This window comes from Elephas maximus, chromosome 18 (assembly GCF_024166365.1).
Source record: "Elephas maximus indicus isolate mEleMax1 chromosome 18, mEleMax1 primary haplotype, whole genome shotgun sequence".
NCBI lineage: Eukaryota > Metazoa > Chordata > Mammalia > Proboscidea > Elephantidae > Elephas > Elephas maximus.
In genome coordinates this window covers 4,922,525-4,945,863 of record NC_064836.1, presented here as the reverse complement: position 1 = coordinate 4,945,863, position 23,339 = coordinate 4,922,525, and the positions used below count along the sequence as shown (strand labels likewise).

Here is a 23,339-nt window from a genome sequence, read left to right as displayed (position 1 = left end):
TAAACTAGAGATATAACCTGTGAAACTCAGAATTTTTCATTTGATTATTACACGTTATTTGCCTTTTAGATCAAAAAGATATTTTTATGGTTATTTTATATAACAAGTTATATTTGAAATATCTATGTAGGTGCCTAGATAATCAATATTTAAATGTTCTTTAAATTGATATCTTATATTTGAGTGAGTTGATTATGAATTTGGACAGTTTATTAATAATTATTCACAATAACTAGATGCAAGTTCATCAAATGTTTTATACAGTTATTTTGCAGTCAGAAATATACTTTCAGTAAAAAAAACTTTTAGTAATAATGGCAATAAGAATAATAAAATATTATTTCTTATTAAATAAGCTTATATTTTTCCTTATGGACAGTTTTTGGAATTCTAATCTCCATTTAGTAGTTTTCTTTTCCCAGAATTATTTCCCTTCCCATGACCATGAAATTATCCATGTTATTTCACAGATATCTTCAAAATTCATAAAAATCATATTTAGAAAAGGTGGAATACAAAGCCTACATTCAAATCTCCAAAATGGCTGAAATTCAATTTATGCATTTGATAAATGTTGCTTTAATGACAATGTCAGAGTTAGCTATGCAGGCAGTCCCATCAGTTATGAACAACCGACTTACGTACAACCCGTAGATAAAAACCAAACCCCATAATGCCTATTATATTAAAAATTCAAGGTACATACAGCGATTCACAGTAACAAACTGGTACTACTTGGCACTGTGCATCAGAACATTATTATTACTGGATTATCTTTTAAATATGTTTTAGTGTATCTGGAACTGTTTCTTTAATGTTTTTTATGCATAGAGAGGTACACTATGTACTATGCACTAAGACAAACATTTGAATAACAGATGTTACATACAAACCATACCTAACTGTACTGACCTATGTACAAACTCAGCTAAAAGACAGACTTAGGAACCCAGCTGGCTCAGAATTCGGGAACTGCCAGTATTGTATTTCTTAGATTTATACATTAGAATGGACATGGACTTTTGAAGAAGGCTCAGAGAACATGAAATATAATTAAAAGAAGAAGGTTTTAATAGGAAACTCTAAGGGAATAACTGTCATGTAATGTAAAGAAGTACAACGGGTTTCAGTTGTGCACATGGAAGACACTGCATGAGAATATAGTAGAAACTACTAAAGGAGACTACATAGACCTGTCCTGAAGAATCTAGACATTGCTGCTAGGGGGCAATAGACAGCAGACAGGGGAAAGTATGCTCAATTTCTAAAATTTTAAATAAAAAAATGCATCGTTGTTAGATTTTAGTACTTCCCTTTTGCTTTCTCCCCATAATTAAGTTAATTTACCTGGAATATTGTATTAATCTCCACTAAAAAAACCCAGTGCCGTTGAGTTGAATCTCCATTAGACACCCTAATTCCACCCTATATTCTTCTTTGGAGCCCTGGTGGCACAGTGGTTAAGAGCTTGGCTGCTAACCAAAAGGTTGGCAGTTCGAATACACTAGCCACTACTTGGAAACACTATGGGGCAGTTCTACTCTGTCCTATATGGTCCCTGTGAGTCAGAATCGACTCAACAGCAACGGCTTTTTGGTTTCGGGTTCTTCTTAATATATGCTCAATGTAACAAGCAGAGTGATCCTGTTAAAATGTAAGTCAAATAATTTCAGTCCTCTGCTCGAAACTCTCCGATAACTTCCCATTTCTCTCAGAGGAAGAACCAAAGTCCATACAAAGGCCTACAAGACCCTACACAGTCAGCTCTCCTTATCTCTCTGGTCTTACGTCCTTTCCTTTGCTCACTCCATTACAGTCACAACAACATCATTGCTGCTCCTCAAATATGCCAAGTACTCTTCACCTCAGGGGCTTTGTATGTGCTGTACCTCCACCAGTGCTATTCCACAAGCCATCTGCTTGACTCCCTTTCCTACCTCTTTAGAAATTTATTCATGTTGTTGCCTTCTCAGCAAGGCCTTCCCTGGCCAGTCAATTTAAAAGTCAATCTCTGCCATCCCCCGCCCCCTTTTTTAAAAACTTTTCTCCACTGAATTTATCATTATCTAGTCTACTCTATGAAGCCTGGTGGTACAGTCGTTAAGCGTTATGTCGAGCTGTGGCTACTAACCAAAAGGTCAGTAGTTTAAATCCACCAGCCATTCTTTGGAAACCATATGGAGAAGTTTTACTTTGTTCTATAGGGTTGCTATGAGTTGGAATCGACTCAACAGCAATGAGTTTGGTTTTTTTGGTTTTAGCCTACTATATATTTTATCTATCACTTATTTATTTTGTGTATGTCCATCTCTCCCCTTTAGAATGTAAGGACACATTGCAGGTACTCAACATACAGGTAGTCTGCAGGTTATGAACGAAATCCATTCTTAAGTATGTCTTTAAGTCGACTTTGTAGGTAAGTTGGAACAGGTGCATATGGTTCTTATTTAACCTTACTTTACTGTAAAAAAAGCACGGCTTGATCTTCAACAAGGGCCCAAAGTCCATCAAATGGGGAAAAGACAGTTTTTTTTAACAAATGGTGCTGGCAAAACTGGATGTCCTTCTGCAAAAAAATGAAATAGGACCCATACCTCACATCATACACAAAAACTAATTCAAAATGGATCAAAGACCTAAATATAAAACCAAACACTACAAAGATATTAGAAGAAAAAATAGGATCAATGCTAGAGGCCCTAATACATGGCATTAACAGGATAAAAACCACAACTAACAACACACAAACTCCAGAAGATAAGTGAGATAACCGGGATCTTCTAAAAATTAAACACTTATGCTCATCAGAAGACTTCACCAAAAGAGTAAAAAGAGAACCTACGGATTGAGGGAAAAAAATTGGCTATGACAAATCCAACGAAGGTCTAATGTCTAAACTTTATAGGAAAATCCAACACCTCTACGACAAAAGACAAATAATCCAGTTAAAAACTGGGGAAAGGAAATGAACAGAAACCTCACCAAAGAAGACATTCAAGCAGCTAACAGACACTTGAGGAAATGCTTGAGATCACTAGCCACTAGAGAAATCCAAATTAAAACCATAATGGGATACCATCTCACCCTGACATTACTGGTACAAATCAAAACAAAAAAGAAAATAACAAATGCTGGAGAGGCTTGGGGAGATTGAAACTCTTATACACTGCTGGTGGGAATGTAAAATGGTACAACCATTTTGGAAAATGATATGGCACTTCCTTAAAAAGCTAGAAATAGAAATACCATATGATCCAGCAATCCCACTCCTAGCAATATATCCTAGAGAAGTAAGAGTTGTCACACGAATGGACATATGCACACCCATGTTCATTGCAGCATTGTTCACAATAGTAAAAAGATGAGAACAACCTAGATGCCCATCAACAGATGAATGGATAAACAAACCATGGTGTTGTTGTTGTTGTTAGGTGCCATCCAGTTGGTTCCAACTCATGGTGACCCTATGTACAATGGAATGAAACACTGCCCTGTCCCCCACCATCCTCACAATCGATGTTATGCTTAAGCCCCTTGTTGTAGCCACTGTGTAAATCTATCTCATTGAGAGTCTTCTTCTTTTTCGATGACCCTCTACTTTACCAAGCATGGTGTCTCTCTAGGGGCTGATCCCTCCTGACAACATGTTCAAATTACGTGAGACGTAGTCTCGCCACCCTTGCTTCTAAGGGGCATTCTGGTTGTACTTCTTCCAAGACAGATTTGTTCACTCTTTTGGCAGTCCATGGTATATTCAATATTCTTCTCCATACCACAATTCAAAGGCATCAATTCTTTGGTCTTCTTTTTTCATTGCTCAGCTTTCACATGCATAGGAGGCAATTGAAAATACCATGGCTTGGGTTAGGTGCTCTTTAGTCTTCAAAGTGACATATTTGCTTTTCAACACTTTAAAGAGGTCTTTTGCAGCAGATTTGCCCAATGCAATGCATCATTTGACTTCTTGACTGCTGCTTCAATTGGTGTTGGTTGTGGATCCCAGTAAAATGAAATCTGTGACAACTTCAAACTATGGAGCATACACACAATGGAATACTATGTAAAGAAAAGGTACAATGATGAATCTGCAAAGCATCTCACAACGTGGATGAATCTGGAAGGTATTATGCTGAGTGAAATAAGTCAATCACAAAAGGACAAATATTGTATGAGACCACTACTATAAAAACTCATGAAAAGGTTTACACACAAAAAGAAACAACATTTGATGGTTACGAGGGAGGGAAGAGGTGGGATTGAAAAACACTCAACAGACAGTAGGTAAGTGGCAGCTTTGGAGTCAAGCTTTCAGGGCCTTCATTTGCTGATGTGGCATGACTCGAATGAGAAGAAATAGCTGCAAGCATCCATTAATAATTGGAATGTGGAATGTACAAAGTACGAATCTAGGAAAATTGGGAATCATCAGAAATGAAATGGAACACATAAACATCAATATCCTAGGCACTGGTGAGCTGAAATGGACTGATATTGGCCATTTTGAATCAGACAATCATATGGTCCACTGTGTCAGGAATGACAGCTTGAAGAGGAATGAATGGCATTGCATTTATCATCAAAAAGAACATTTCAAGATCTATCCTGAATTACAAAGCTGTCAGTGATAGAATAATATCCATATGCCTACAAGGAAGACCAGTTAATATGACTATTATTCAAACTTACGCACCAACAACCAAGGCCAAACTTACCAACTTCTGCTGTCTAAAAAGGGTGCATTGATAATTACTGGTGATTGGAATGTGAAAATTGGAAACAAAGAAAAAGGATCAGTAGTTGGAAAATATGGCATTGGTGATAGAAATGATGCCAGAGATCGCATGATAGAATTTTGCAAGACAAATGATTTCTTCATTGCGAATACCTTTTTCAGCAACATAAATTGTGACTATGCACATGGACCTCACCAGATGGAATACACAGGAATCAAATTGACTCCATCTGTGGAAAGAGATGATGGAAAAGCTCAATATTATCAGTCAGAACAGGGCTAGGGGCCAACCGCAGAACAGACAATCAATTGCTGATAGGCAAGTTCAAGTTGAAACTGAAGAAAATTAGAATAAGCCCACGGGAGTCAAAGTACAAACTTGAGTACTTCCCACCTGAATTTACAGACCACCTCAAGAATAGATTTGACACATTGAACACTAATGACCAAAGACCAGACAAGTTGTGGAATGACATCAAGGACATCATACATGAAGAAAGCAAGAGATCATTAAAAAGACAAGAAAGAAAGAAAGAAAAGGCTAAAATGGATGTCAGAGGAGACTCTGAAACTTGCCCTTGAAAGTGGAGTAGCTAAATCAAAAGGAAGAAATGATGTAAAATGAAGATTTCAGCTCAAGGAGACAAAGTAAAGTATTATAACGACATGTGCAAAGACCTGGAGATAGAAAACCAAAGGGGAAGAACACGCTCGGCATTTCTCAAGCTGAAAGAACTGAAGAAAAAAATCAAGCCTCGAGTTGCAATACTGAAGGAATCTATGGAGAAAATATTAAACGATGCAGGAAGCATCAAAGAAGTTGGAAAAAATACACAGAGTAACTATACCAAAAAGAATTGGTCGACGTTCAACCATTTCAGGAGGTAGCATATGATCAGGAACCGATGGTACTGAAGGAAGAAGTTCAAGTTGCCCTGAAGGCATTAGCAAAAAACAAGGCTCCGGGAACTGACGGAATACCAACTGAGATGCTTCAACAAATGGATACAGCACTGAAAGTGCTCACTCATCTGCCAAGAAATTTGGAAGACAGCTACCTGGCCAACTGACTGGAAGGGATCCATATTTATGCCCATTCCCAAGAAGGGTGATCCAACCAAATGGGAAAATCATTAGTATCAAAATCATTAGTATCAAAAAATATCATTAGTATCACATGCAAGCAAAATTTTGCTGAAGACCATTTAGGAGCAGCTGCAGCAGTATGTCAACAAGGAACTCCTGGAAATTCAAGCCAGATTTAGAAGAGGGTGTGGAACCAAGGACATCGTCACTGATGTCAGATGGATCTTGGCTGGATGTAGAGAATACCAGAAAGATATTTACCTGTGTTTTATTGACTATATTAAGGCATTCGACTGTGTGGATCATAACAAATTATGGATAACATTTCGGAGAACGGGAATTCCAGAACACTTAATTGTGCTCATAAGGAACTTTTACATGGATCAAGAGGCAGTTGTTCAGACAGAACAAGGGGATACTGCATGGTTTGAAGTCAGGAAAGGTGTGCGTTAGGGTTTTGTTTTCACCATAACTATTCAATCTGTATGCTGAACAAATAATCTGAGAAGCTGTACTATATGAAGAAGAACGAAGTATCAGGATTGGAGGAAGACTCATTAACAACCTGCGTTGTGCAGATGACACAACCTTGCTTGCTGAAAGTGAAGAGGATTTGGGGCACTTACTGATGAAGATCAAAGACCACAGCCTTAAGTATGAATCACACCTTGTCACGGATTAAATTATGTCCCCCCAAAAATGTGTGTATCAACTTGTTTAGGCCATGTGTGGTTGTCCTCCATTTTGTGATTGTAATTTTATGTTGAGAGGATTAGGGTGGGATTGTAACACCACCCTTACTCAGGTCACCTCCCTGAGCCAAGGTAAAGGGAATTTCCCTGGGGTGTGGCCTGCACCACCTTTTATCTCTCAGGAGATAAAAGGAAAGGGAAGCAAACAGAGAGTTGGGGACCTCATACCACCAAGAAAGCAGCACAAGGAGCAGAGCGTGTCCTTTGGAAATGGGGTCCCTGCATCTGAGAAGCTCCTCAACCAGAGGAAGTTTGACAAAGATTTTCCTCCAGAGCTGACAGAGAGAGAAAGCCTTCCCTTGGAGCTGATGCCCTGAATTTGGACTTGTAATCTACTAGACTGTGAGAGAATAAATTTCTCTTTGTTAAAGCCATCCACTTGTGGTATTTCTATTAAAGCAGCACTAAATAACTAAGAAAGCTGGGCAGTGAATAAAGAAGACCGAAGAAGAATTGATGCCTTTGAATTGTGGTGTTGATGAAGAATATTGAGTATACCATGGACTTCCAAAAGGATGAGCAAATCTGTCTTGGAAGGAGTACAACCAGAATGCTCCTTAGAAGCAAGGGTGGTGAGACTGTCTCATGTACTTTGGACACGTTATCAGGAGGCATCAGTCCCTGAAGAAGGCTATCATGCTTGGTATAGTACAGGTTCATCAAAAAGGAGGAAGGCCCTTAAAGAGATAGATTGACACAGTGGCTACAACAATGGGCTCAAGCATAACAAGGATTTTGGGGATGGCGTAGGACTGGGCAGTGTTTCCTTCTGTTGTAGATGGGGTTGCTATGAGTTGGGATCAACTCAATGGCACCTAACAACAACTTTGGTGAAGGGTAAGACAGTACACAGTACTGTGGAAGCCAGCACAACTTGTCCAAAGCAGAATCATGGAAGTTTCATAGACACATTCAAATTCCTGGAGGGACCAAATTACTGGGCTGAGGGCTGCGGGGACCATGGTCTCCGGGAACATCTAGTTCAACTGGCATAATATAGTTTATAAAGAAAATAGTCTACATGCTGTTTTGTGAGTAGTGTTTGGAGTCTTAAAAGCCTGTGAGCAGCCATCTAAGATACTCCACTGGTCTCACCCCATCAGGAGCAAGGGAGAATGAAGAAAACCAAAGACACAAGGGACAGATTAGTCCAAATCACTAATGGACCACAACTACCACAGCCTCCACCAGACTGAGTCCAGCACAACTGGAAATACCACAACTGGATGGTGCCTGGATACCACCCCTGACTGCTCTGACAGGGATCACAATAGATGGTCCCAGAAAGAGCTGAAGAAAAATGTAGAACAAAATTCTAACTCACAAAAAAAGATCAGACTTACGGGCCTGACAGAGACAGGAGAAACCCCGAGAGTACAGCCCCCAGGCACCCTTTTAGCTCAGTAACGAAGGCACTCCTGAGGTTCACCCTTCAGCCAAAGATTTGACGAGCCCATAAAACAAAACCACACTAAAGAGGCACACCAGCCCAGGGCAAGGACTAGAAAGCAGGAGGGGACAGGAAATCTGGTAATAGGGAACCCACGGTCGAGAAGGGAGAGTGTTGAAAAAAAGGGGAAAAAAAAACAGACCTTCAAACAAGTTCATTCAAGTTTGATCCCTTGCTGAGAATTTGCTTTTCTATCCCACTTATACTGAATCAAAATCTACACTTTAACAAAATCTCCAGATGATTCTTATAGATCCCCAGGTGATTCTACATATACATAAAAATCACCCAGGGGTCTTATTTACATGTAGATTCAGATTCAGTATATCTGGTATAGAAGTACAAATTCTCAGCAGAGGCTTAAACTGGAAGGAACCAGTTGAAAGCCCTGAAGAAAAGGCTTGAAGCCTGTTTAATAATTTAAAAGCTGCATGTGCAGCAAGTGAAGGTGATTGTATAAAGAATTTGTTGTGAGTAGGGGTGTAAATTTGCCCTCACTTTGAAACGGTTGAACCAACCCCCTTTTTTTTAGGGGTTGGTTCAACCATTTCAAAGTGAGGGCAAATTTACATAACATTAAAGGGCAAGTATGAGTTGTCCATAAATCAGACGTTTGTAACCTGGGGGCTTACTGTATATGTGTTGAATAAATTAATGGCTGAATAAATTCAATAAACACTTATTTTATCCATACCATGTATAGCAAAACAAACCAGTTGCTACTGAGTGGACTCTAACTCATGGTGATCCCATCTGTGTGAGAATAGAACTGTGCTCCACAGGATTTTCAATGGCTGATTTTTTAGAAGTAGATTACTAAGCTTTTCTTCTGAGGCACCTCTGGGTAGGCTTAAATCTTCCACCTTTTGGTTAGCAGCTGAGCATAATAACTGTTTGTGCTACCCAGGGGCTCCTAGATACCATGTATATAGATGAACCTGTTAATAGCAACAAATGCTCTCTATAAAAAGTATAGTTTGGTGTTTTCTACCTTGTCTCATGGACTTTTTGAAATGAGTAAAGAATGTCACATGAAAATCCACATAATTGTCTTCATCAGTGGCTGGCAAAGCATGGTCCCTGAAACTTTAGCATCAACATCACCTAGGAATTTGTGAGAAATGCATATACTTGGGCCCCACCTCAGACCTATTAAATCAGAAATTCTGTATCTTCACAAGTCTTCAGGTGAGTCTGATGTATGCTCAAGTTTGAGACCCATTGATCTACATGATAATTTCATTAAATTAGAAATGGCAGTTGAGCATTTCAGGTATTCCTTTTTCATATTAAAGATTTTAAGTTCCCGTGGATAAATAAGTTTTAAATATCCTCGCCTTGATAAATGGTAAGTGAGTCTTCTTCCTAATGACCCTCACACCTGTTCTTCACTTTCATACCCATGATTCTCCCACTGCAGGTCCTCATAACTCATACCTGAGTTATGGCAATAGCCTTCTAACTAGTCTCTCCGCTATAGTGTCACCCTCTTCAATGCATTCTTCGTGCTGCTTCTAGTTTAATCTTCATACAGGTTTGGGATTGGATGAAAACTAAAATGTCAACTACCTAAAACATTGATTTTTATCATGTAACTCTCTTCATTGTTGTTGTTAGGTGTTAATTTTTTCCTCAAAGTGACAAACATGTGACAGAATACAACTGCCTCATAGGGTTTTCTAGTCTGTAATCTTTAAGAAAGTAGATCACTAGGTCTTTCTTCTACAGAACTGCTGGGTGGGTTCAAACCGTCAACCTTTCAGTTAGCAGCCAAGTGCTTAACTGTTGCACCACCAGGGCTCTTAACTCTCTTCACTAATACCTCTAAAGTATTCCCCCAAATAATGTTGGTTTCCTCTTTTGGAATGCCATCACCTGAGTACCTGAACTCTATGTAGACCACAACTATTCTACAACACCTGTCTGCCCTCTCGCATCCATAACCATTATTCTAAGAGCAATGAGAGCTATTTCTTCTTATGTGATTTTGTTATACAACATTATATTGTTAGCATCTTGCCATATACACTTATCATGTCCTTCCAACTCTAAACTTAACTGTGAGACTCTTAAAGGATAGGGTAATTATCACACATCTCTAGATCCATTTAAAGTGACCAGCACTATGCCTGAATATCGATCATAGAGGCTCTATGGAAATAAGTTGATTATTAAACTTCTCTTCTTGGGAGAAGAATCATTGAGCCACAAATATTTGTTTTCTGTCTTTGAAAGCCTCACAACAAAATAGTTGAAGAAACATTAAATTTCTTTCTGATAGCTTAGCACCTTTGTTAGCTTAGTTATTCTTTTATTGGTTAAATATATGCTGTTCTAAATGGATGATATGCATTTGCGATTACAGCGCTTACTGTGATTGTATTTGTTCAGATCAGGGCTTTGAACCAGTTCATTCCAGTTCAATCCCCTGCTGAGAATTTGCAGTTTCACCCCAAATTTACTGAATCAGAATCTACATTTTAACAAGATCCTCATGTGATTCTTATGTATACATAAGAACACATTATAGAGAAGATACAGTGTACTGTATGTATACATAAGGTACAGTATATTGAATCAGAATCTACGTTTTAACAAGACCCCCAGGTGATTCTTATGTGTACTGTATTCTTATGTACGCATAAGGATCACCTGAGGGGACTTGTTAAAATGTAGATTCTGATTCAGTATACTGTATCTGGGGTGGAACTGCAAATTCTCAGCAGCTGCTCAAACTAGAATAAACCGGTTCAAAGGCCTAGTTTGGACTGAGTTGTCCAATTTTTCTTCTCTTCTTATAACAAAAACCGATGGACTTATTAGACTCAGCTATACTACTTCTTTTAATTTTTTTTATGTTTCAGCTATTTTATCTGCCTTTGGATGATCTCTTCCTTGCTGATGTTTGCTGTGACTGGGTAAAAAAAAGTTACTAATCCATTTTCTTGAATATAAAATGAAATTTTTAAATAAATTTCTATTTCTAAAATAGAGATGCATCTTACAACTGATGTCAATTTAATGTAGTTTTTTTTTTTTTTCCTATTTCCCCAAAGGTTATTTTTATACCAAAAGTTTACTTCATAATAGAGGAAATAAGATATTTCCCTATACTGTTTCTCTTCATCATACATCCAGTTGGCCTTTTCCTGCCCTCCTGCAGCCTTCTTTTTCTCATATTGCAGGCATGGCTTTTTAAACATGAAAAATGTACATTAGTCGATCTGGCTTGTATTAAGGAAGTCCTCAATTCTGGAATGATTCATTGCATAAGTTTGAACTAAAAGGAGCCACATGCTCAGAGCTAACATTCCCGTCATTAAAAAATAAAAACTTTGCAGCTGTTTACTTTCAACTTAAATTGAAATTCTGCTTACACTAGGCAGATTTTTGCTAGCATCTTCAGTGCCTCTCTCTGAGCCCATTTCTGTGGTTCATGAATCACAGCTCACGAAGCCGAGTGCAGTGAGCAGAACTTCATGCTGCGTGACCCTTTCTCCATGTGCTACTGCTCCTTCTCCCTCCCACCTTCCTGTCTTTTAAAATTTATTACATTTTCTTTCTTTGCAGCTCAGAGGAACACAGGCTTTTTTCTGTAAGCCAGTTTCTTTATGATCACTGGAAATTTGGATGTAGCACACAGCAGCCAAGGTCATTGTAATACAGTTTCCAGGATTCACTGGGAGGTCTAGGCTGAGCCTGAGCACTTCAGCGCATCCATACTGACTGTTAATGGTCTCTTTCTTCTCAACTTTGGCTTTTCCCCTGGTTCTATAGGTCTTCTTTGGGTTCCTCATTAGTCGTCCTGAGCTGCCACAACCACTAGTAACCATGGGATGAAAAGTAAACAAGCCTCCTTGTGTGTCTAAATGAGGTGATAGTGTAAGAAAAGTTTCCAAATTAAATTCACATAAACTTAACTTCTGGCTCTCATTAGAGTCATCAATTAAATCACACTCTCTGAAAGTGAAGTCCAAGCATCTCTGTTTCAGATCTTTCTGGGTAATTTCTAATGTACATTCAGGGTTAAGAAGCTCTGACATGCTATCAGGACGCAGATCTTTCTATTAGACTGGTGATCAAGCTACCATCCCATCTTTTGTATCTGAATAAGCCTAACCAGATAATAAATCTAATTCTTACTGCCTTATGAGTCTCTCATTTAAATTGTTTGCAAGATACATACATATATATATAAAACCTGAAAAGTTAAAATGATGAATTTTAGCTAATTCTTTAGAAAGCAAGGGAAGAATCTAGTGCAATAGGGAACAATGCCATTATATCAGGGTTTGGCAAGGAATGGATCTTCACTGTGAGCTTTGAGTGATATATTGAGAAAAGGGCACACACTTTAATTGGAACTAGCGGCAATATGACATGATTCACAGTATAAATGAATTCATTGTGTAGTGAAGTGCCTTATGAGGAAATTTCACTACATTTCACATTTGGAATTCACCCTCGGCATCTTTTCTGCCTGAATTTAGACCACTGAAAGGATTCATTACAATCTAATTAAATTAAAACATAAAAAGAAAAACACACTTAGATTTGTCAAAATCATTTTTCAAGCTGTGCTCTTGCACTTATAAGAATCTTCCTGAATACTATAAGTTAAATGGCTGAAACATTAATTTGGTCTCATGTTGATTCTTTTGGTCACCAGGCACAACATTGTACTAGTAACAGGACATAGAAAATACTACCTTCATGAACTATACAACCAAAAAAAAAACCCAAACCTGTTGCCATCAAGTCAATTCCAACTCATAGCGAACCTACAGGACAGAGCAGAACTGCCCTATAGGGTTTCCAAGGAGCAACTGGTGGGCTCAAACTGCTAACCTTTTGGTTAGCAGCCAAGCTCTTAACCACTGCACCACCAGGGCGCCTCATGAACTATAGTGATTTTCAAATGTGACTAAATAAAAACAATCCCAAACAATCATCACACATACACACACATACACAAAAAATCCTTTCTTTAAATTCAAAAGTAAATATTTTTGACATTCAGTTGCCATAACTCAATTTAATTAAAGAAGAATATACCTGATAATACGGTATAAAAATAAGAAGCTTTTCTTATGGTAGCTACTGTTTTGTAAACTCCTTCAGTATTCCCCATAACTTTTAGCACAGTCTTGGTAATGAAAAGACACTCAATAAAATAATTTTCCACTTGACACAAACATTCTGCCATCAGTCATGAAGTAACAGAGAAGGTAAACCCTGGTCTAATACCTATTTACCTCAGTTTCATTCTTAGGAAGTATGCCAATAAATATATGAAAGAATTTAGAGAATTCAAACAATTCAGTAACAGATTATTAAGCAATCATTATTCACAAACACTGTGCATAATAGACAATCAAAACATACAGATAAAGAATAAATGTAAGACATAACTTCTGTCTTCTCTATGAACTAGCACCCTGATTGGGGGAGACAAAAACATATAGGTACCAGGTTCTGCATGTATAAAATTAAGGGTTCTGGAATTCCCATTCTTTACAACGTTATTCATAATTTGTTATGATTCACACAGTCAAATGCTTTTGCATAGTCAATAAAACACAGGTTAAAAAATCTTTCTGGTATTCTCTGCTTTTAGCCAAGATCCATCTGACATCAGTAATGATATCCCTTGTTTCACATCCTCTTCTGAATACAGCTTGAATTTCTCAGTTCCCTGTCAATGCACCACTGCAACAATTTTTGAATGATCTTTGGCAAAACTTTATATGCATGTGATACTAATGACATTGTTCAATAATTTCCACATTCTGTTGGATCAACCCTTCTCTGCAATAGGCATGAACATGGATCTTTTCCAGTTAGTTGGCCAAATTTCTTGACATAGACGAGTGAGCACTTTCAGCGCTGAGTGCATTTGTTGAAGCATCTCAATTGGAATTCCATCAATTCCTGGATCCTTGCTTTTCGCCAATGTCTTCAGCGCAGCTTGGGTTTTATCCCAAAATACCATTAGTTCTTGATCATATACTACTTCTCAAAATGGTACAATGGCTTTGTGTATTTCTTCCATATTCTTTTGATGCTTCGTTTGTCATTTAATACTTTCCCTGAAGAATCCTTCAGTATTGGAACTTGAGCCTCGAATTTTTTCTTCAGTTTTTCCAGCTTGAAAAATGTTGAGTGTGTCCTTCCCTTTTGGTTTAATTATAATACTTTACTTTGTCTTCTTAGAGCTGCCTTTTGAAATCTTCTGTTCAGCTCTTCTGCTTCATCATTTCTTCCTTTCACTTTAGCTACTGTACATTCAAGAGCAACTTCTGACAACTTCCAATTTTCCTGAATTCGTAGTTCATACATTCCACATTCCGATTATTAATGGATGTTTGCAGCCGTTTCTTCTCCTTTCGAGTCGTGCCACATCAGCAAAAGAAGGTCCTGAAAGCTTGACTCCATCCACATTATTAAGGTTGACTCTACTTTGAGGAGGCAGCTTTTCCCCAGGCATATTTTGAGTGGACTCATCTTCCAGCACTATATCGGACAGTGTTTTGGTGCTATCCTAAGGTTTTCACTGGCTAATTTTTTTTCAGGAGTAGATCCCCAGGTCCTTCTTTCTAGCCTGTCTTAGTCTGGACCCTGAGTGGTATAAACAGTCAATGTGCTCTGCTACTAACTGAAAAATTGAAGGTTTGAGTTCTCTCAGAGGTATCTTGTAAAAAAGGCTTGGTGATTTACTTCTGAAAATCAGCCACAGTTTTACTCTAATATCCATGGGGTCACCATATGTCAGAGTGTACTGCACAGCAATTGGTTCATCAGCCCCACCCGTTCTAGACTGGATCCAAGTTTTAAATCATATAGAGCTCTCTTTAAAACAGCAACAGTAGACAAACACTGAAATTTTAGTAAATTTTTAGTAGTTTTGGAAGCTTTCTATCTAGTGATTAATTCCTGTCAAGAACTTGGTTATTTTCATAAACAATTGAATGGGACATAAAACATCACCTCTGCTGCTGCCACGTTAAAGAAAGAGAAAACTGCATCACTAAGAATTGAGACGTTAACACTTACCAGTATAATCCTGGGGACAGACACAAGTGTATCTTCCTATCTCATTGAGGCACACAGCCTCGTTCTTGCAGGGATTTGAAACACATTCATTCACTTCCAAGTCACAGTGGCTGCCTTGATAACCAGGGACACAGAAGCAGGAATAGCCATTGATTCCATCCTGGCACACGGCCCCATTGTGGCAAGGGCTGGAAGCACACTCATCATGATCCATCTCACAGAAGCTTCCGGCATACCCAGAAGGACAGATGCAGACGGGGTGAACAGGATCGTGATGGCAAATACCTCCGTGTTGGCAGAAGTTTGTGCCACAGGCACCATTGGCAGTTTCACAGGTCACCCCACTATAGCCAGGAGGGCATTTGCACAGAAAGCCCCTTTCTCCTACGGCGTTCACACAGGAGGCATTTTGCTGACAGGGTTTAGAGAAGCAAGGATCTTCTAGGTTGTCACAGTCTTTGTCCAAATTGCTGGCTGTGTCCGAACAATGGCAATTGTTGTCTTTTGAAAAATCAGCACATGTAGAACTGTTTGGGCAAGAAATTGAGAGGCACCTGGTGTCATTTTTATTGCAAAAGGAATCTACAAGAAAATAAAAATATTAAGATTAAGTTTACACATAGCTGAGCATAAAATTATAGAGCTTCATTCTGCCCACCCCTCATGCCAGCTGAAATTAACTCTTTGATCAAATACATAGCTGGCTACATTCTATGGATAAGTTCTAACTCTTCATTCTTCAAACCTTTTGACAGAGCTGCTAAGAACAAGCAAAAACCGATTGTTCAAGTTCCTTTCTTTTTCTCCATATTCCTTTTCTCAGGTATTTATGCATTAAGCAATGGAGTGAATTGAAGCAGCTGTTTAAGGATCCTTTATACTCAGAGTTTTGTGTTTCGCATCTTGTCATGGGGGCTTGAGGAAATGCTTGGAGATGAGTTACTAAATTGTCTTGAATATGTTGTCTAAATGAAAAATATTTAAATTCAGCCTATAATTTGGTATATGGTAGGTTTAGCAACACTTATCATTTTATGTTCTAAAAAGAAAAACTTAGAAAAATAAAAAAACTAGACGATACCTACTATTGACTGAAGGTCTATTTTTCTGCACCAAGCATGGCAGGCATTTTACATATATTGTTTTTAATCCTCGCGGCAAAATAATATTATTACCTCAACTTACAGATAACAAATAAAGTCCTACTGTGAGGAAATAGATGTAAATATTGTGAGCTTCCATTGCTCTGAAGCATGTCTGTTCTAAGAATACATTTTTTCTTTATTGTATTCACTTTATTGTAATTATTGTACTTTAGATGAAGGTTTATAGAACACACTAGCTTCTCGTTAAACAATTAGTACACATATTGTTTTGTGACATTGGTTACCAGCCCCAAGACATGTCATCACTCCCCCTTCTTGACCTTGGGTTCCCTGTTGCCAGCTTTCCTGTCCCCTCTTGCCTTCTAGTCTTTGCCCCTGGGCTAGTGTACCCCTTTAGTCTCATTTTGTCTTATGGGCCAGTCCAATTCTCAGCTGAAGGGCGAACCCCAAAGGGAGACTTCATTACTGAGCTGAAAGAGTGTCCAGGGCCCATAATCTCGGGTTTTTTGCAGTCTCTGTCAGACCAGTAAGTCAGGTCTTTTTTGTGTGTTAGAATTTTGTTCTACATTTTTCTCTAGCTCCATCCAGGACCCTCCACTGTGATCCCCATCAGAGCAGTAGGCAGTGGCAGCCGGGCGTCATCCAGCCATACCAGACTCAGTCCAGTGGAGGCTGTGGCAGTCGTGGTCCACTACTCTCCTGGAACAATCCTTCCCCCATGTCCCTAGTTTTCTTCATTTTTGAAATTCTATTTAGAATAATAATATGCAGGAAATCAATAATTCAATAATATTTTTCAAATTTCTTGAACCCTTGAAAGTTGTTCCAAATATACACATTGTAATTACAGCATTGTTGTTGTCTGAATCTTGTACATTGAGAAGCTTTATGATTTGGCAACTCAATTATATCAGTGCACAAAATGCTGCCCTTAGCATGCAGATTCATCTAGCATCAGCCCCATATTGTTACTTGCTTTCTAACACCATTGCTCACAAACATAATAGTGGGTAATGGTACAGACTCATAGTGAGAAAGTTTGCTAAATGGAGAGTTTGCTCTTAAGACATGAGACGCAAATCAGCAACTGGCAAAAGAAAGTAACATGAAAACTTTGAGAAACATGTAACGACGCATCTTTCTCCTCTCTTAAAATGGCATGGCAATCAATAGTGTGATGAGAAGATACTGACAAGAAATGACTGACTGGTTCATCATACAGGAGGGAGAATAATGTCACAATTATCCTCTCTGGAGTCTATTTGGCAGCCAACAATTTTCTTTGAGTACCTGCCATGTAGAAAGTCAATACATGCTTATGCATTACCAGGAGGGCTGGTCTGAAAGCACACCTTTTCTATTGCCTATGGGAAAATAGTTAATGCATCCTTTTCCTTCAGATTTTTTTTCAGATAGTTTACATATAAAGGGCCCTGGTGGCAAAGTGGTTAAAAGTTCCGCTGCTAACCAAAAGACCAGCTGTTTGAGTCCACCAGCTGCTCCCTAGGAAACCCTATGGGGCAGTTCTACTCTGTCCTATAGTGTCGCTATGAGTCGGAATCGACTCACTGGCAACGGGTTTGGTTTACATATAAAATGCCACTCTTTAATTATTAAATAAATATTTATTGAGCACTTCCTGTGTGTAAAACACATGTTAAGAGCTGGAGAGCAAAGGAAAACAAAACAAGTTTCTACTATCAGAGCTTGAATCCAGAGTAGGGACCTGTTAGGATAAGGTGACAGACATTTATAGAAATACCCCTGCTGTGTACTGTTCATTGAGTTAATCCTGACTCATCGTGAGTGACTCGGTGAACTGCCCCATAGGGTTTCCTAGGGAGCAGATCCTTATGGCAGCAGATCGTCAGATCTTTTCTCCCACAGAGCCGTGGGTGGGTTCAAACCTGTGACTTTTCAGTTAGCAGCTGAGTGCTTAGCTGTTGCACCACCAGATTTCACCTCAACACTTCCTGAAAGAAAATTTCTGGTATGTTAACTCCTATTCTAAACCCTTACTATTTTGTTTTCTATGTAACTTTTCTTTTCTTTTTTTTTTTTTTACTATCTGAAATTCTTTCTTTGCGTGTACATTTTCTTTGTCTATTTTCTGTCTTCTTAGAATGTTAGTATCATGGAAGAAGGGTGGGGGCTCGTCTCCCTGTAGTTCCTGGCCTAGAACAGTGCCTGCCACAAAGCAGCTGCTCAACACATACCTATTGAAAGAAGGAAAAAAAAAATCTCATAACAGAAATATGCAAGGATGCTGTAGGAGCATAGGGGATGGGGACGCCTCACTGAAGAAGAGATACTGTAGACATCTCTAAAAATTAATTCAAATGAAGAAAAGGTATTATCAGAAGAAGAAATTATAGAAGCAGGAGAGGTATTGTCATTCTCTGTGAGTCATAAAAAGTGTGGGACAGGGTACGAGAAGGAAAACATGAAGAGATGTTTACAGTTCAAACATACAGTGGCATTTAAGTTCTAATGTCCAAGCTGATAAATTACAATCAAATAATGCAAATGCCGTCACCCACTCCTAGGGTATGTTCTGAATTTCTGTGTTTTTTGTTACTGTTGTTGTTAGTGGTGGTAGTGATGGTCTTTCTTTCCTTTAAAAGCCAAACATCATTATTTGAGCCATGAATTGAAGCATTAGTGTGGAAAGGGAGTGAAGGACATTAGCTTTTATATCCAAGGTCCTTCTAGTGCAATTTTTAAGTACAATTCTAGCAACGATTATGTAAAATTATTTTTTCATTTGCATTTTACAGCTGGAAAACTAAGGCTTATAAGGGCCAAGTCATTTGCCTGTGGTCATACCAGGATGGTATTTGAGCCTCAGGTCTGATTCCAAAGTCTATTTTCACTGAATCATCCTAGATGTTAGGATATGTACAGCAGTGTGGAGAAAGATGAAGCCAAAAGAGTGGGCAGAACTTCCTACTTAACCCTGGTGGTCTTCACACACATTTACTTTAGCTCCCTTCCAAGATCCAGTTAAAGACAGAAAAGAAATGGCAAATAAGCACATTGAAAGTGCTCAACAGCATTTGTCATTAGGGAAACAGAAATGAAAAACACAGCTGTCATTACACATCCACTAAACCCAGTGCTGTCGAGTCCACTAGAATGGCTAAAATGCCAAAATCGACCACACCAAGTGTTGACAAGAATGTGGAGAAAATGAAACTTTTATTTGTGCCCCCTCACTCAGTTATTCCTCATCAGCCTTGCCTGTGTGTTATCAATTGTATCAGTCTTTTCAAAGAAGAAGCTTTGTAGAATTTCTCTGTAATACTTGTGTTTTCTTTCATAGATTTCTGTTTTTACTTTTTATTTCCTTAATTTTACTCAAAAAAAAACTTAGTTGCTAGTGTTTCTTTCTAATTTATAAATTTGAGACCAAACATTTCCCTCTAAGCATGCTTTACTGTTTCCTGCAATTTTTTTTTAGTAATTTTTATTGTGCTTTAAGAGAAAGTTTAAAAAATCAAGTCAGTCTCTCACACAAAAACCCATATATACCTTGCTAAAAAAAAATTGCTACACACTCTCAATTACTCTCACCCTAATTAGACAGCCCGCTCTCTCTCTCCACTCTCTCTTTTCGTGTCCATTTTGCCAGCTTCTAACCCCCTCCACCCTCTCATCTCTCCTCCAGGTAGGAGATGCCAACATAGTCTCAAGTGTCCACCTGATCCAAGAAGCTCACTCCTCACCAGCATCCCTCTCCAACCCATTGTCCAGTCCAATCCATGCCTGAAGAGTTGGCTTCTGGAATAGTTCCTGTCCTGGGCCAACAGAAGGTCTGGGGGCCATGACCACTGGGGTCCTTCTAGTCTCAGACCATTAAGTCTGGTCTTTTTACAGGAATTTGGGGTCTGCGTCCCACTGCTCTCCTGCTCCCTCAGGGGTTCTCTATTGTGTTCCCTGTCAGGGCTGTCATCGGTTGTAGTCGGGCATCATCTGGTTCTTCTGGTCTCAGGATGATGTAGTCGCTGGTTCATGTGGCCCTTTCTGTCTCTTGGGCTCATAATCGCCTTGTGTCCTTGGTGTTCTTTGCTCTCCTTTGATCCGGGTGGGTTGAGACCAATTGATACATCTTAGATGGCTGCTTGCTAGTGTTTAAGACCCCAGCCGCCACTCTTCAAAGTGGGATGCAGAATGTTTTCTTAATAGATTTTATTATGCCAATTGACTTAGATGTCCCCTGAAACCGTGTTCCCCACACACCTGCCCCTGCTATGCTGGCCTTCAAAGCATTCAGTTTATTCAGGAAACTTCTTTACTCTTGGTTTAGTCCAGTTGTGCTGACCTCCCCTGTATTTTGTGCAGTCTTTCCCTTCACCTAAAATAGTTCTTATCTACTATCTAATTTTATTTATTTTTTTGTACTATCTAATTAGTGTGTGCCCCTCTCCCACACTCCCTCCCTCCCCCTCTCATAACCACGAAAGAATGTTTTCTTCTCAGTTTAAACTATTTCTCAAGTTCTTATAATAGTGGTCTTATGCAATATTTGTCCTTTTGCAACTGACTAATTTCACTCAGCATAATGCCTTCCAGTTTCCTCCATGTTATGAAATGTTTCACAGATTACTCACTGTTCTTTATCGATGCGTAGTATTCCATTGTGTGAATATACCATAATTTATTTATCCATTCGTCTGTTGATGGGCACCTTGGTTGCTTCCATCTTTTTGCTATTGTAAACACTGCTGCAATAAACATGGGTGTGCATATATCTGTTCGTGTAAAGGCTCTTATTTCTCTAGGGTATATTCCAAGGAGTAGGATTGCTGGATCGTATGGTAGTTCTATTTCTAGCTTTTGAAAAAAAAAAAGAAGGAAGAGCCAAATCGATTTCCAAAGTGGTTGTACCATTTTACATTCCCACCAGCAGTGTATAAGTGTTCCGATATCCCTACAGCCTCTCCAACATTTATTATTTTGTGTTTTTTGGATTAATGCCAGCCTCGTTGGAGTGAGATAAAATCTCATTGTAGTTTTGATCTGCATTTCTCTAATGGCTAATGATCGTGAACATATCCTCACATAACTGCTAGCTACCTGTATGTCTTCTTTAGTGAAGCGTCTATTCATATCTTTTGCTCATTTTTTAATTGGGTTGTCTTTTTTCAGTTGAGTTTTTGCAGTATCATGTAGATTTTAGAGATCAGGCGCTGATCAGAAATGTCATAACTAAAAACTTTTTCCCAGTCTGTAGGTAGTCTTTTTACACTTTTGGTGACGTCTTTGGATGAGCATAGGTGTTTGATTTTTAGAAGCTCCCAGTCACCTGCTTTTTCTTCTACATTCTTTATAATGTTTTGTATACTGTTTATGCCATGTATTAGGGCTCCTAATGTCCCTATTTTTTCTTCCATGATCTTTATCGTTTTAGATTTTATATTTTGGTCTTTGATCCATTTTGAATTGGTTTTTGTGCATGGAGTGAGGTATGGGTCTTGTTTCATTTTTTTGCAGATGGATATCCAGTTATGCCAGCACCATTTGTTAAAAAGACTATCTTTTCGCCATTTAACTGTTTTGGGGCCTTTGTCAAATATCAACTGCTCATAATGGGATGGATTTATGTCTGGATTCTCAGTTTTCTTCCATTGGTCCATGTATCTGTTGTTGTACCAGTACCAGGCTGTTTTGACTACTGTGGCTGTATAGTAGGTTCTAAAATCAGGTAAGTAAGGCCTCCCACTTTGTTCTTCTTTTTCACTAATGCCTTATTTATCTGGGGCTTCTTTCCCTCCCATGTGAAATTGGTGATTTGTTTCTCCATCTCCTTAAAGAATGTCCTTGGGATTTTGATCGGAATTGCATGAAATGTATAGATCGCTTTTGGTAGAAGAGACATTTTTATAATGTTAAGTTTTCCTATCCATGAGCAAGGTATGTTTTTCCACTTATGTAAGTCTCTTTTGGTTTCTTGCAGAAGTGTACTGTAGTTTTCTTTGTATGAGTCTTTTACATGTCTGGTAAGATTCATTCCTAAGTATTTTATATTCTGGGGGCTACTGTAAATGGCATTGATTTGGTGATTTCCACTTCGATTTTTTTTTGTTGGTGTAGAGGAATCCAACGGATTTTTATATGTTTATCTTGTATCCCGATACTCTGCTGAACTCTTCCATCAGTTTCAGTAGTTTTCTGGAGGATTACTTAGGGTTTTCTGTGTATAAGATCATGTCATCTGCAAATAGAGGTACTTTTACTTCTTCCTTGCCAATCTGGATGCCCTTTATTTCTTTATCTAGCCTAATTGCTCTGGCTAGGACTTCCAGCACAATGTTGAATAAGAGTGGTGATAAAGGGCATCCTTGTCTGGTTCCCGATCTCAATGGGAATGTTCTCAGGCTCTCTCCATTTAGGGTGATGTTGGCTGTTGCCTTTGTATAAATGCCCTTTATTATGTTGAGAAATTTTTGTTCTATTCCTATTTTGTTGAGAGTTTTTATCATGAATGAGTGTTGAACTTTGTCAAATGCCATTTTCTGCATCAATTGATGAAATCATGTGATTCTTGTCTTTTATTTTATTTATGTGGTGGATTACATTAATTGTTTTCCTAGTGTTGAACCATCCCTGCATACCTGGTATGAATCCCACTTGGTCATAGTGAATTATTTTTTTGATATGTTGTTGAATTCTATTGGTTAGAATTTTGTTGAGGATTTTTGCATCTATGTTCATGAGGGATATAGGTCAGTAATTTTCTTTTCTTGTGGTGTCTTTACCTGGTTTTGGTATCAGGGATATGGGGGCTTCATAGAATGAGTTTGATAGTATTCTGTCCTTTTCTATGCTCTGAAATGCCTTTAGTAGTAGTGGTGTTAACTCTTCTCTGAAAGTTTGGTAGAACTCTGCAGTGAAGCCACCGTGGGGCAGGGTTTTTTGTTGTTGTTGGGAGTTTTTTGATTACCTTTTCAATCTCTTCTTTTGTTATGGGTCTATTTAGTTGTTCTACCTCTGTTTGTGTTAGTTTAGGTAGGTAGTGTGTTTCTGGGAACTCATCCATTTCTTCTAGGTTTTCAAATTTGTTTGAGTAGAGTTTTTCATAGTAATCTGATACGATTCTTTTAATTTCAGTTGTGTCTGTTGTAATATCACCCATCTCATTTCTTATTCAGGTTATTTGC

At 38.5% G+C, this 23,339-nt stretch overlaps 1 protein-coding gene across 1 annotated transcript in view; it reads right to left on the bottom strand.

The window, feature by feature from the left end:
* CRB1 (crumbs cell polarity complex component 1) overlaps positions 1 to 23,339 on the bottom strand; it is a 282,876-nt gene that overhangs the window by 179,924 nt on the left and 79,613 nt on the right. Inside the window, 1 exon segment of the mRNA XM_049858461.1 lies at positions 15,074 to 15,655. Within this exon segment, the coding sequence (XP_049714418.1) occupies positions 15,074 to 15,655 (582 nt within the window).